This window comes from Pinus tabuliformis, chromosome 9, assembly GCF_031772625.1.
Source record: "Pinus tabuliformis cultivar Carrire ecotype Pingquan chromosome 9, CPIR1, whole genome shotgun sequence".
NCBI classification, from domain to species: domain Eukaryota; kingdom Viridiplantae; phylum Streptophyta; class Pinopsida; order Pinales; family Pinaceae; genus Pinus; species Pinus tabuliformis.
The window spans coordinates 1,322,711,270-1,322,726,775 of NC_142307.1; the positions used below are offsets into that span (position 1 = coordinate 1,322,711,270).

At 36.2% G+C, this 15,506-nt stretch overlaps 1 protein-coding gene across 2 annotated transcripts in view; it reads left to right on the top strand.

The window, feature by feature from the left end:
- Nucleotides 1-6,762: 6,762 nt before the first annotated feature.
- Nucleotides 6,763-15,506, top strand: part of LOC149153397 (DNA-binding protein) — a 413,454-nt gene continuing 404,710 nt past the window's right edge. The window contains exon 1 of one of the 2 annotated variants that reach the window (XM_089442331.1): nucleotides 6,763-7,291. In XM_089442331.1, the coding sequence (XP_089298457.1) occupies nucleotides 7,127-7,291 (165 nt within the window). In that variant the 5' untranslated portion in view covers nucleotides 6,763-7,126. Of the gene's footprint in view, nucleotides 7,292-14,827; nucleotides 15,385-15,506 lie in introns of those variants that run through there. The other variant, XM_089442330.1, reaches the window with a different exon arrangement.

A 15,506-nucleotide genomic window follows, 5' to 3' on the forward strand; every position in this document is an offset into this window, starting at 1 on the left:
TGTGGATGTCAAGGTTTAGAGTTAAGGTTACAGGTCTATGGTTAGAATCAGGCTCGTGTTTAGTTAGGAGGTCAAAATTTAAAATTTGGTTGAGAATATGGGTATTAGATATCACATAATCCACAACATTACTGCCAAGCCCATGAATACAATTCATCTGGCTAGAGGTTGGCCACTTATTAATCCCATTACAAATTATAATGTCTTTGGAACTACAAAGCTTGATTAGGTTGGTACCAAATAAGTTCTTAGCTAGGTCTTCAGAATTTATTTTGAATCTACTAGCTAAGTCAAAGTCCTCATCTAGCTAGAGGGGATTAGGGTGAGAGTTATTACTTAGGAGAGTAGCTTGGTTAGTAGCAGTTCTAGCATTGAAGTCCCCTAGCAAGAGGATATTACCTTCATTCCTTAGACTGTGAATATCCTGTTCTAAGGTATTGAAGGGGAAATTCTTATCCATGTTGTTTTTCTTATAGGAAGTAGAGTTGATAGGAGCAAAATAACAAATTGTGAGATAAATCCTATTGGAGTTAGTCAGAAATTTCGATCCAAATGTATCAGCTGATTATTGCGAGAGGCGCTCTACAACCCAATATAAGGGAGATGTGTAGGTTTAATGTAAGAAAGTATGTAAAGAATTTTACATGTGTACTCAATATGTTGAATTATATTAATATGTTAAATTTATAAGACAATAAATAATTTGTAAAGATTTAGGTATCCACTCAATTAAATAATAAGAGAAGGTTAAAAGTAATATGAAGTTGAGTATGGAGGAGTAATAAATGGTTAAAAGTAATATATATCCCAATATGGGGAAGATGTTGTAGTCACTGTTAAAAATTTAAAGTCATAAAAATAATAAAATTCAATTTATTATATTGTAATTTTTATTTTTATTAATAAAATTATGAATATTTTTTTAGATAAAATAAAATGATAATATACATATCATATTAAAATATATAACTTATAAGTACTAAAATTAAGATCCATTTTACCTTATAAATTAAAATAATCATTTTGTAACCATATTTAAATTTAATTAGTCAACGAGTGCTTAACTCGAGTGGTAGGGATGGTGGTTTGTCATCCCATCCACCTTGGTTCATGTCCTCGGAGAGATGGCCCATTATAGGAATACTGGAAGGATAGGCGTCCCGTTGGAGTCTGCGATCTCGGCTCTAGTTTCGGTGGTCTCCAGACATCTCGGTCCTAGGCTGAACTATGAGTTTCTGATATATGTGACTTACGTGCTATTGCATATATATATGGGGAGGTTTCTATTTCCCTATTAAAATTTATAGTTGAAAAAAAAACATATTTACATTTAATTAATAAGCACATAAAAACTTTAGGGGATGCAGGAGCGGAGGGGTATTGTATAACCCTGATGGAGAAATAAAGACGAAGTTTGCATGGGGATTGGGAATAGCCTCGAATATTAAAATATATAACTTATAAGTACTACAATTAAGATCCATTTTACCTTATAAATTAAAATAATCATTTTGTAACCATATTTAAATTTAATTAGTCAACGAGTGCTTAACTCGAGTGGTAGGGATGGTGGTTTGTCATCCCATCCACCTTGGTTCATGTCCTCGGAGACATGGCCCATTATAGGAATACTGGAAGGATAGGCGTCCCGTTGGAGTCTGCAATCTCGGCTCTAGTTTCAGTGGTCTCCAGACATCTCGGTCCTAGGCTGAACTATGAGTTTCTGATATATGTGACTTACGTGCTATTGCATATATATGGGGAGGTTTCTATTTCCCTATTAAAATTTATAGTTGAAAAAAAAACATATTTACATTTGTAATTAATAAGCACATAAAAACTTTAGGGGATGCAGGAGCGGAGGGGTATTGTATAACCCCGATGGAGAAATAAAGACGAAGTTTGCATGGGGATTGGGAATAGCCTCGAACAATCAAGCCGAAGCCTTAGCCCTTTGGCAAGGGATAAAGATTGCTTCTACAAAGGGACTACATCAAATGAGTCTGATTGGAGACTCAATGGTCATCATACAAAGATGTATCAAATTAAGAAAACAAAAGGAAGCATATCTTCCCCTTATATACCAGTGAATAAGGATGCTCCTAAATAAATTTGTCTGACATTTGTCATGTCAAAAGGGAAAATAACAAGTCAGCTGACGAACAAGTTAATAGGGGAGTCCCTCTAGAAAAAGGGATAATGTTGTTGGACCAAGCAGATCCGACCTTATGTTATATTCCATGAAAGCTGAAAACCAAAGATGGAATTCTCCCAAGGAGCCGAATGAACTGGAACTAATCTCTAACAACCCACTCATATACCTTATTCAATTCAAAGCATGGCAATATTTTCTTGGGTGGTGAGATAATTTGTAAGATCATCATTCCAATAGATGGAAGCAACAGGGGATTAAGGCCATGACAAGGGACAAGTGGATGGGATTGGAATCAACATTTAATAACCGCTCCAACGAACAGAGAGACAATACCTTAATCAAACAGTGGAAATTAATCTCAAGCAAATTTGTGGGTGGAATGACGACATCAGGAATGGAAGCTCGTGCTGAGTGCGTTTAAAGACGAGGTGTTCGCATTCAATGTGAAGGGATGTCTACAACAAATGACAAGGAACAAATTGGTAATATAAGGATTCTTATACAACATTTAAACATGAAAGTGATTTGAATCTAGGGCGGATAGCTCTCAAAATGGCATCATATATAACAAACAGTAGCAGTGCTCTCTCGTAGGAACATATGGCTTTGTTCAAGGAGGAAATAACAACGCTGGTGGAAAAAATAGGGGAGCAAATCATACAAGAAGCACACTCTCAGTTTGCAGTGGTGACCAATCAACTCACTGGAATTCGAGAGGATGTCGAGCATCTTCAGAAGTTTGTGGATTTGCTAACCACGAAATTAATGAACTTGAACCTTACAATGGACAATCTGGAAGTTATAGTTGAATCAACAATGATAGGCGTTATGAAGGAAGTCTCCAGGTTAGAGATGTGTCTATGTCTGATGTTCAGTCTGCTAGGGAAGTAGAAGAAAATCACAGTGAGGAATCAAGTGGTTTAGAGCGAGACATGAAATTTTTTGATATTGTTGCTAGTTATTATTGATCATGAGTTTGACTCTCTTCCATTCCCTTGGGGCAAAGCCCCATAATCAGAGGGTGGATGGTATACCCAATTTACCATCCACAAAATATGGAGAAGTACTCCAGAGTTTCCCATACTTTCATTCCAAGTAAAAAAATATGACAATAAAATCTAAATATTAAAATATTTTTTTAATATACATAGAATTCTTTTAAATATTTATTTTTTATATTTTATTGGAATATTACACTTCTATTATAACTATTTATAAATATATAATTTGTATAAATATATAACTTTATATAATTTAAGTGTGTGGTATAAATACAAAAATCTCCATCCCATATATAGAAAGAAAGAAAGAAAATCATTTTAACGTCCACGAGGCTAAAGATAGCCTATGGGACAGATTGCTTCTTCATCTGCTTGATGTATTCGGCCCTTTTTCTGTGAAGCCTCATAATAAATGCTCCCATCTTCTCGACAGACCTCTCACTAAATATATTATCCCAAGAGCTAGCTGCCAACATATCTACATAACTTTCCCTGTTGTCTTTGAAGGCCTCACATTCTAAAATGAAATGCTTTTTGTTTCCACTTTTCCAAAAGAACAAAAAATGCATACTCTTTCTTCCCACACTTCTTTTGGCTTTTTCCAGCGCCTTATTTCACAACGGAGTTGATGAGAATTAGTCCTTAACTGAGCAATACGAATTTTGGCTCTCCAAGGGATATTGACCTCTATGTATGCTTTTGGTTGATGACTATGAGTGGGATTAAACACTTCAATATAGTACTTTTTCTTTTTTCCTAGCTCCTTATCCCAAGTATGCTTGTGGAATTTATCCATAACAAAAGCTTTTATCTCTTTGCTATTTATGGGGTACGTGTTCAAACAAATACCCCATTTACTAACCCATTTGTTATTTTGTTGCATCCAAGTCTTTTTTCTGTTGCACAATATGTCATTAAAGACAACCTTAAGCCATCTACCCTCCTCCATTTGCTCATTTTTTTTTAAATACCTTATGACTCGCACCATAGCAATTGCTTCAATAGGAGCAACCCTGTTTCACTTAACAAGATAGCAAAGGAATTGCACTTTTAATCTTGAATTTGTTTGTAATCAAACGTTTCCGAATTTGCTCAATTTGTTTCCACTGCATGTCGGATATACTACTGGCCCGTAGTTCACAACCATAGAGAATCACGAGAATTACTAGAAGCCCAAAAAGAGTTTGAGTGATTTTCCAGTCTCATAACTCTGCCTCTCTACACCTATTTTGAAAAGCATAAAATGCTTTCCAACCCCCCAATGTTCTTTTCTTTCTACAACCATCCCAACTTAGATTTTTTTTGAAATCAATTCCGAGGTATTTGTAATCTACAACTTCTTCCAGAATGTTGCCTTCAAAGTAGAACTTATGTTGGTTATGTTTTCTTTTTTTAGAGAAAACCACTACTTTCGTTTTGCTAATATTGACTTGAATCCTCACACTTCTACAAACATGCTCAAGGGATAATAAGTGCTCTTGCAAACCAAGAGCTGATTTAGCAATTAGAATAAGGTCATCTGCATACAAAATAAGCCTTATAACAAACTTGCCCAAATAGATACCATCAACCCCTTGCAAATTTAACCAATCCTCATGCTTGTCGATATATAAACCAAAAAGGGTAGGAGACAGTGGGCAACCTTGCTTGGCCCTGATATTGTTTCTAAAACTTTCAGAAATGCCTATCGAAGTTCTAATTTTGACTTTCACCTCTTCATATAGCCTATGCACAATTGCTCTCAAATGTTTAGGAACCCCAAGTTCCTCCATTCTGTGCCAAAGCGTATCCCTGGGAACCATGTCAAACATTTTTATGAAATTAACAAAGCAACAAAAGACTTCTTCATTTTTTCTCCCAAATTTTTTCAATGACGTGTCTTAAAGTTATACAATGATCAACTGTGGAATGTTTAGGTCTAAAACCTGCTTGCCCTTTAGCATGCTTATCTCTTTCTTCTGCCCACTTGCTAATTTTATTTTCTAGCATGTTCCAAATAGCTTTACAAACAAAGGGTTTATCGTGATGGTCCTATAATTGGAGGGATTATTGATGTCACCGCTCTTGAAAAGAGGTATTGCTAGACTAGTTGTCCAATCTGTGGGGAGCCCTTGTTGTATGATGTTGTTGATTTTTTTTGTAATGCGAGGTGTAAGAATCTTTGAGCCCCACTTTAGATATTCTGCTTGGAGTTTAGCTAAGCCTTTTGCTTTTCCAACGCCCAACTTCTTGATACCCATGTTTACCTCTTGCACTGTGAAGAGTTCACTATCAGTGTTGACCAAGGGAGAGGGTCAAAATATATATATATATTTTAATTTACATATATTTCTTTTATATATTTAATTTTTATATTTTATTTTAATATTATATTTTTATTATAATTATTTTAAAATATATAAATTTATATAATTTAAATGGAATGAATGAAAGAAACTTTAAAGTCTATGAGACCTCCTTGCTTTTTCTTTTGCAATTCAATCCTTTTGACCTAACTTTCTAATAGTCCTCTCATTGAAAAGAGCATGCCAAGGAACCGATGTTAACACACTTCTGTATTTACCTTTGATGTCTCTAAAAGCATCACATTCCAAAATGAAGTGTTTTTCCGATTCCACTGCCCCATAAATACAAAAAATACACATTTGTTCTTCCTAAAGTTTCTTTAGATCTTTTCCACTGACCCGTTTCGCACCGAAGTTGATGCGAGTTAGTTCTTAATTAAGCAATAATTTTTTTTGCTTTCCATGGAATGCTAGCTCCAATGTACTCTTTTTGTTAGAGATTACAAGTGGGTTGAATCCCTAAACATATTATTATTATTATTATCTAATTTTAAGGTCACGACCAAGCTAGACACCAATTTGGTGTATGAGACCCCTTGTTTGTGGGACAAGGGACCCACCTTTGCACAACGATTTGACTGATAAGTTTATGAAGGCATACATACTCTACCCCGTCTCGTTTTGGATCGTTGACCTTTTAGGATAGGAGGAAACAAATGCTCTTAATGGTGATGTACTTCTTCTTTCTACCCAACTCTTTTCCCCATATGCACTTCCATAACAAAATTTAATTCTTTAACTTTTGGGACCGAGATTGAAATATAAATAAATAAATAATTTATAGAATATAAGTAAATAATTAACACATGAAAATAAAATATTATTGAAAAAAGATCTTGTTATTTTTAATTAACAACAAAAAGTCCCTAAATGGGCCTGGAGTATGCCCTAAAACTGCTTCTGCTTGGCTAAGAGCTCGTCTTCCTCGGACGTAAGGAAACAGGTTAACGGCCCAAGACCCAGAGGCATCTGGCAGGAGTGAAAGCCTGCTCCCTTACGGACCACCAGCGGGTTATTTCAGGTGGCGTGGTTTTCCTTGATAACAGTGATGTGTCAACTGACATTCGCGGATAGCAGCCAGAGATGGCTGTCCTCACTGTTGGTTTGACAAACTGAGTTTGATAGGTTTTTCCACCTTTTGAAAAAAAAAAAAAAACAACAAAAAGTCCCAAAAACCTCCAAAAACTACCTTAGCTGGTATTGTCTCCACTTTTTTTTCCAAGGTCCTCCATTTAGCCATTTAGCTTTGACTACTCTCTTTCGTCACATCCCCTATAAGACCACATAGAACATACCTCTGTGTTAGCGGCACGGTCGTCAAATTGGTAGCCACGGATCAGCAAACTTAGGAAAAACGAAGAAAACCATAAAAATCTTAACTGAAATTCGAGTGGCAATGCTAGAAACCAATTACGAGGGGATTATAATCCTTCATCCTGTGAGCTCTAAACCTTCTCAGCTAGAAAAGCAAGTATAAAATGGTATGAAAATGAAGCCCTGAAACGGTGCTGCAAATTTCAAGCTATTAGAGCAAAATAGAAAATGGAATGGAACTGAAGTCCTGAAACGTCGCTGGTGCTATATGTATTGATAATCTAGAACAAGGTACCCTTGTATTAACAGCAATGGCTACCTCAGACAATAAGGCAAGCTCGTCAGGAAATAATAATAAGAATGACAGTAATGCTTCGGCGAGTTCAAGAAAACACAAGCCAAAGAGTGAGAAATGGAGCGCCATGTCTCTGGAACAGTTCGTCTCCACAATGTTGCCTCTCATAGAATTGGAGAAGGTAACCATATCATACACTGTTTTCTTTCTCAATTCTCCATGTTTGATTCAGAATTTCGGGTTTAGCTTCATATATATGTGTGTTTAATTTTTTATTTTTATTTTTAAAATTTATTGCACACAAGAGGGTTTGGTCTAGTGGATAATGATCATGATTTCGAGTCCGACCCACTTCTTACGGCCAACATCAATGGGACTAAATCCTGCAATGTTAACGATTATTTGCACTCGGACCAACGTTAGGTAATGCTGTTTGAAATTATGTGATTTGCGGCCACTTCCTACCGTTACACGAAAAATACTTGTAAGACCAAGTTTTATCATCGGTATGTCTATTACTTGGCATCTTTGCAGTTGCACTGCAATCTGTTAAGGTCCAGTGAAGGAAGGTGAATTTTGATTAAATTCCCCTTGTTAGGATCTGCTCTGTTCCGTGGCAATTAATCAAATTTTCTTCGCTTATTAGAGAGAGGCTGCTTAATCAAAATATTGGCCGAGCTATTTTAAATGTATTTTCAAATTTCATGGACTTGCTGTGGTAGCACATGTTTTGTTCAATTCTACAGTATAGCAAGAGAACAATATCGTCTGGTGCTGGTGTGGACTTCCCAAGCTGCTGTGACAACTTGGGTGACCAATAATCATGGAGTTACGTTGAACCCCTACTTTCACCAGCTCAAAATCGAAATCAAACCTCATATAAGTATTGAAGCTTAGCAGCTTGTGTGAAGGGAAAACTATTATTAACTGTCGTTACCCACTGTTATTGCATTTCAGCCTGCTACATAAACTTTTTAAACAACTTATCTACATCGGCGTTGGTTTCCAGGCTAGTTAAAACTGCTTGCTCTTTGCAATAAACATTATCTCCTATATGTCATCCTTAAACGTTTCCCATTTATGGGTAGACTCTACTGGCTGGAATCCTGTGATAGCCCATTATTGAGCTTTTTGTGTATATATATGAGGTTCAAGATAATGTTAATTAAATTTTCTCTAACGTGGGTTCCGGCTAATTATTAACCTAGCAGATTCCATGCTGTAAAACAATTATTACTGCAGATCTACCGAATAAAAAGCACTCCTGAGATTTCAACACGTAAATCAAATGCAACATTCAAAACAAAAACAATTACGTTAATCTTTTACACATGCACACATAGATTTCTGCCCTTCAAATCTCTGATTCATTAACAATAACCTTCAGCGTACAAGACCTTCATTATTGGGATAATGGCCCTCTGAAGAAAAAAACAATGTTCCACCAAGACTCTAGGACGAGGGGATGCAGGTGCAGGGAGAAGCACAAGGGAACGTGTGGGAGTACCCTCAAAGCATACTCAGTTAATGAAAGCATAAATATGTTGATCCACACATAATTGAATTAAATACTGAAATGCACTGATCCATATTCATCATTCATATTGGTACATACCCTTTTGAGGAAACATGTCCCCCATATTAGGGAAATATTTCCTCCATGCGTCTCCCCAAAATGGGTATGTGGGGAAATGTTTCCCCAGGGGTCGTTCTAGGCATAGTTTTAAAAACCGGAACTGGTGACCACACTGGTCCACTTAATAAACCGGGTTTCAAACCGGAACTGAGACTGGTAAAGTCTAAATGAACTGGTCTTTAAAAAAATACATGAAATAATTAGTTTTTAATACAAAAAATATTTTTAAGATTTAAAACCATGATTCCAAACCAATAGAAACAAAATATGCAAGTTTTGCTCATCTATATACCATGTAAAGGTGAATATATCAAAATGGCATCGAGTGCAATACATATTTTTTTTTTCTCTGCAAATACTAAAATCTATTAACTGAAAAGAGGAATATTTTTACATGGAGTTGAGGCCTCAGAGATCAGAACTCGAGAGCACTCAACACAACAGAACTGCCCCCTTACAAAAAGAACCTGGGGAGACCAGTTACATAGAGCTAGAAAACATATATAAAACCCAGAGAAAGACTTATAGAACGAAGATAGAGACATTGACAGCAGAAAAGCCTAAATTTTTAGCGAGCCAGCGGGTAAGTAAACCACCACTTCCCCGAAGGGGAGCCAAAACAACAGGCTGAAGATGTTGAACCTTGACTGTGAGCGGAAATGCCTGGAGGTGGTCATTTGAGCGGTATCAAAAACAAAAAAAGGAGAAAAGCAGGCCCAGGTGGCATTAAACTTCCATATCCTCACCAGGAGTCTTCTCCGCTACCAGACACGCACTGCCAATCCTCAGACTTTCATTGCCATCCGTCTCGCTGACAGGGTTCGCCAAGGAATGACTTGTGGCGCCAAGAGTCCCTTCCCCAGCTACTGGGCTTATGTCTTCAAGGGGCGGAATGCTTTTAGGAATTTCATCCTGACCAGACTTATCACTCTTCCGATTCTCCGGGCTTCCCTCATCCATGGAATGCTCACTGTTTTGAGAAGGATCAGGAACGATGCATGCCAGAGGGGAGATTTGATTTTCTTCTTCCGAAAGGATTATAGTGATGTGAGCAGTAATCAGATGCCTATTACGATCCATTTTACCTTATAAATTAAAATAATCATTTTGTAACCATATTTAAATTTAATTAGTCAACAAGTGCTTAACTCGAGTGGTAGGGATGGTGGTTTGTCATCCCATCCACCTTGGTTCATGTCCTCGGAGACATGGCCCATTATAGGAATACAGGAAGGATAGGTGTCCCTTTGGAGTCTGCGATCTCGGCTCTAGTTTCGATGGTCTCCAAACATCTCGGTCCTAGGCTGAACTATGAGTTTCTGATATATGTGACTTACGTGCTATTGCATATATATGGTGAGGTTTCTATTTCCCTATTAAAATTTATAGTTGAAAAAAAAACATATTTACATTTAATTAATAAGCACATAAAAACTTTGGGGGATGCAGGAGCGGAGGGGTATTGTATAACCCCGATGGAGAAATAAAGACGAAGTTTGCATGGGGATTGGGGATAGCCTCGAACAATCAAGCCGAAGCCTTAGCCCTTTGGCAAGGGATAAAGATTGCTTCTGCAAAGGGACTACATCAAATGAGTTTGATTGGAGACTCAATGATCATCATACAAAGATGTATCAAATTAAGAAAACAAAAGGAAGCAAATCTTCCCCCTATATTCCAATGAATAAGGATGCTCCTAAATAAATTTGTTTGACATTTATCATGTCAAAAGGGAAAATAACAATTCAGTTGACGAACAAGTTAATAGGGGAGTCCCTCTAGAAAAAGGGATAATGTTGTTGGACCAAGCAGATCCGACCTTATGTTATATTCCATGAAAGCTGAAAACCAAAGATGGAATTCTCCCAAGGAGCCGAATGAACTGGAACTAATCTCTAACAACCCACTCATATACCTTATTCAATTCAAAGCATGGCAAAATTTTCTTGGGTGGTGAGATAATTTGTAAGATCATCATTCCAATAGATGGAAGCAACAGGGGATTAAGGCCATGACAAGGGACAAGTGGATGGGATTGGAATCAACATTTAATAACTGCTCCAATGAACAGAGAGACAATACCTTAATCAAACAGTGGAAATTAATCTCAAGCAAATTTGTGGGTGGAATGACGACATCAGGAATGGAAGCTCGTGCCGAGTGCGTTTAAAGACGAGGTGTTCGCATTCAATGCGAAGGGATGTCTACAACAAATGACAAGGAACAAATTGGTAATATAAGGATTCTTATACAACATTTAAACATGAATGTGATTTGAATCTAGGGCGGACAGCTCTCAAAATGGCATCATATAGAACAAACAGTAGCGGTGCTCTCTCGTAGGAACATATGGCTTTGTTCAAGGAGGAAATAACAACGCTGGTGGCAAAAATAGGGGAGCAAATCATACAAGAAGCACACTCTCAGTTTGCAGTGGTGACCAATCAACTCACTGGAATTCGAGAGGATGTCGAGCATCTTCAGAAGTTTGTGGATTTGCTAACCACGAAATTAATGAACTTGAACCTTACAATGGACAATCTGGAAGTTACGGTTGAATCAACAATGATAGGCGTTATGAAGGAAGTCTCCAGGCTAGAAGATGTGTCTCTGTCTGATGTTCAGTCTGCTAGGGAAGTAGAAGAAAATCACAGTGAGGAATCAAGTGGTTTAAAGCGAGACATGAAATTTTTTGATATTGTTGCTAGTTGTTATTGATCATGAGTTTGACTCTCTTCCGTTACCTTGGGGCAAAGCCCCATAATCAGAGGGTGGATGGTATACCCAATTTATCATCCACAAAATATGGAGAAGTACTCCAGAGTTTCCCATACTTTCATTCCAAGTAAAAAAATATATATATTAAAAAAATATGACAATAAAATTTAAATATTAAAATATTTTTTTAATATACATAGAATTCTTTTAAATATTTATTTTTTATATTTTATTGGAATATTACACTTCTATTATAACTATTTATAAATATATAATTTGTATAAATATATAACTTTATATAATTTAAGTGTGTGGTATAAATACAAAAATCTCCATCCCATATATAGAAAGAAAGAAAGAAAGAAAATCATTTTAACGTCCACGAGGCTAGAGATAACCTATGGGACAGATTGCTTCTTCATCTGCTTGATGTATTCGGCCCTTTTTCTGTGAAGCCTCATAATAAATGCTCCCATCTTCTCGACAGACCTCTCACTAAATATATTATCCCAAGAGCTAGCTGCCAACATATCTACATAACTTTCCTTGTTGTCTTTGAAGGCCTCACATTCTAAAATGAAATGCTTTTTGTTTCCACTTTTCCAAAAGAACAAAAAATGCATACTCTTTCTTCCCACACTTCTTTTGGCTTTTTCCAACGCCTTATTTCACAACGGAGTTGATGAGAATTAGTCCTTAACTGAGCAATATGAATTTTGGCTCTCCAAGGGATATTGACCTCTATGTATGCTTTTGGTTGATGACTATGAGTGAGATTAAACACTTCAATATAATACTTTTTCTTTCTTCCTAGCTCCTTATCCCAAGTACGCTTGTGGAATTTATCCATAACAAAAGCTTTTATCTCTTTGCTATTTATGGGATACGTGTTCAAACAAATACCCCATTTACTAACCCATTTGTTATTTTGTTGCATCCAAGTCTTTTTTCTGTTGCACAATATGTCATTAAAGACAACCTTAGGCCATCTACCCTCCTCCATTTGCTCATTTTTTTTTTTAAATACTTTATGACTCGCACCACAACAATTGCTTCAATAGGAGCAACCCTGTTTCACTTAACAAGATAGCAAAGGAATTGCACTTTTAATCTTGAATTTGTTTGTAATCAAACGTTTCCAAATTTGCTCAATTTGTTTCCACTACATGTCGGATATACTACTGGCCCATAGTTCACAACCATAGAGAATCACGAGAATTACTAGAAGCCCAAAAAGAGTTTGAGTGATTTTCCAGTCTCATAACTCTGCCTCTCTACACCTATTTTGAAAAGCATAAAATGCTTTCCAACCCCCCAATGTTCTTTTCTTTCTACAACCATCCCAACTTAGATTTTTATTGAAGTCAATTCCGAGGTATTTGTAATCTACAACTTCTTCTAGAATGTTGCCTTCAAAGTAGAACTTATGCTGGTTATGTTTTCTTTTTTTAGAGAAAACCACGACTTTCGTTTTGCTAATATTGCCTTGAATCCTCACACTTCTACAAACATGCTCAAGGGATAATAAGTGCTCTTGCAAACCAAGAGCCGATTTAGCAATTAGAATAAGGTTATCTGCATACAAAATAAGCCTTATAACAAACTTGCCCAAATAGATACCATCACCCCCTTGCGAATTTAACCAATCCTCATGCTTGTTGATATATAAACCAAAAAGGGTAGGAGATAGTGGGCAACCTTGCTTGGCCCCGATATCGTTTCTAAAACTTTCAGAAATGCCTACCGAAGTTATAATTTTGACTTTCACCTCTTCATATAGCCTATGCACAATTGCTCTCAAATGTTTAGGAACCCCAAGTTCCTCCATTCTGTGCCAAACCGTATCCCTAGGAACCATGTCAAACATTTTTATGAAATTAACAAAGCAACAAAAGACTTCTTCATTTTTCTCCCAAATTTTTTCAATGATGTGTCTTAAAGTTATACAATGATCAACTGTGGAATGTTTAGGTCTAAAACCTGCTTGCCCTTTAGCACGCTTATCTCTTTCTTTTGCCCACTTGCTAATTTTATTTTCTAACATGTTCCAAATAGCTTTGCAAACAAAGGGTTTATCGTGATGGTCCTATAATTGGAGGGATTATTGATGTCACCGCTCTTGAAAAGAGGTATTGCTAGACTAGTTGTCCAATCTGTGGGGAGCCCTTGTTGTATGATGTCATTGATTTTTTTTGTAATGCGAGGTGTAAGAATCTTTGAGCCCCACTTTAGATATTCTGCTTGGAGTTTAGCTAAGCCTTTTGCTTTTCCAACGCCCAACTTCTTGATACCCATGTCTACCTCTTGCACCGTGAAGAGTTCACTATCAGTGTTGACCAAGGGAGAGGGTCAATATATATATATATATTAATTTACATATATTTCTTTTATATATTTAATTTTTAGATTTTATTGCAATAATATATATATATATTTATTGCAATAAAATATAGATATTTTTAATTTACGTATATTTCTTTTATATATTTAATTTTTATATTTTATTGTAATATTATATTTTTATTATAATTATTTTAAAATATATAAATTTATATAATTTAAATGGAATGAATGAAAGAAATTTTAAAGTCTATGAGACCTCCTTGCTTTTTCTTTTGCAACTCAATCCTTTTGACCTAACTTTCTAATAGTCCTCTCATTGAAAAGAGCATGCCAAGGAACCGATGTTAACACACTTCTGTATTTATCTTTGATGTCTCTGAAAGCATCACATTCCAAAATGAAATGTTTTTCCGATTCCACTGCCCCATAAATACAAAAAGTACACATCTGTTCTTCCCAAAGTTTCTTTAGGTTTTTTCCACCGACCCGTTTCGCACCGAAGTTGATGCGAGTTAGTTCTTAATTAAGCAATAAGAATTGTTGCTTTCCATGGAATGCTAGCTCCAATTTACTCTTTTTGTTAGAGATTACAAGTGGGTTGAATTCCTAAACATATTATTATTATTGTTATCTAATTTTAAGGTCATGACCAAGCTAGACCCACCTTTGCACAACGATTTCACTGATAAGTTTACGAAGGCATACATACTCTACCCGGTCTCGTTTTGGATCGTTGACCTCTTAGGATAGGAGGAAACAAATGCTCTTAACCGTTATGTACTTCTTCTTTCTACCCAGCTCTTTTCCCCATATACACTTATAAAACTTTTCCATAACAAAATTTAATTCTTTAACTTTTGGGACCGAGATTGAAATATAAATAATTTATAGAATATAAGTAAAAAATTAACACATGAAAAAAGATCTTGTTATTTTTAATTAACAACAAAAAGTCCCAAAAACCTCCAAAAACTACCTTAGCTGGTATTGTCTCCACCTTTTTTTCCAAGGTCCTCCATTTAGCCATTTAGCTTTGAGTACTCTCTTTCGTCACATCCCCTATAAGACCACATAGAAAATAGCTGTGTGTTAGAGGCACGGTCGTCAAATTGGTAGCCACGGATCAGCAAACTCAGGAAAAACGAAGAAAACCATAAAAATCTTAACTGAAATTCGAGTGGCAATGCTAGAAACCAATTATGAGGGGATTATAATCCTTCATCCTGTGAGCTCTAAACCGTCTCAGCTAGAAAAGCAAGTATAAAATGGTATGAAAATGAAGCCCTGAAACGGTGCTGCAAATTTCAAGCTATTAGAGCAAAATAGAAAATGGAATGGAACTGAAGTCCTGAAACGTCGCTGGTGCTATATGTATTGATAATCTAGAACAAGGTACCCTTGTATTAACAGCAATGGCTACCTCAGACAATAAGGCAAGCTCGTCAGGAAATAATAATAAGAATGACAGTAATGCTTCGGCGAGTTCAAGAAAACACAAGCAAAAGAGTGAGAAATGGAGCGCCATGTCTCTGGAACAGTTCGTCTCCACAATGTTGCCTCTTATAGAATTGGAGAAGGTAAGCATATCATACACTGTTTTCTCTCTCAATTCTCCATGTTTGATTCAGAATTTCGGGTTTAGCTTCATATATATGTGTGTTTAATTTTTTTTATTTATTTTTAAGATTTATTGCACACA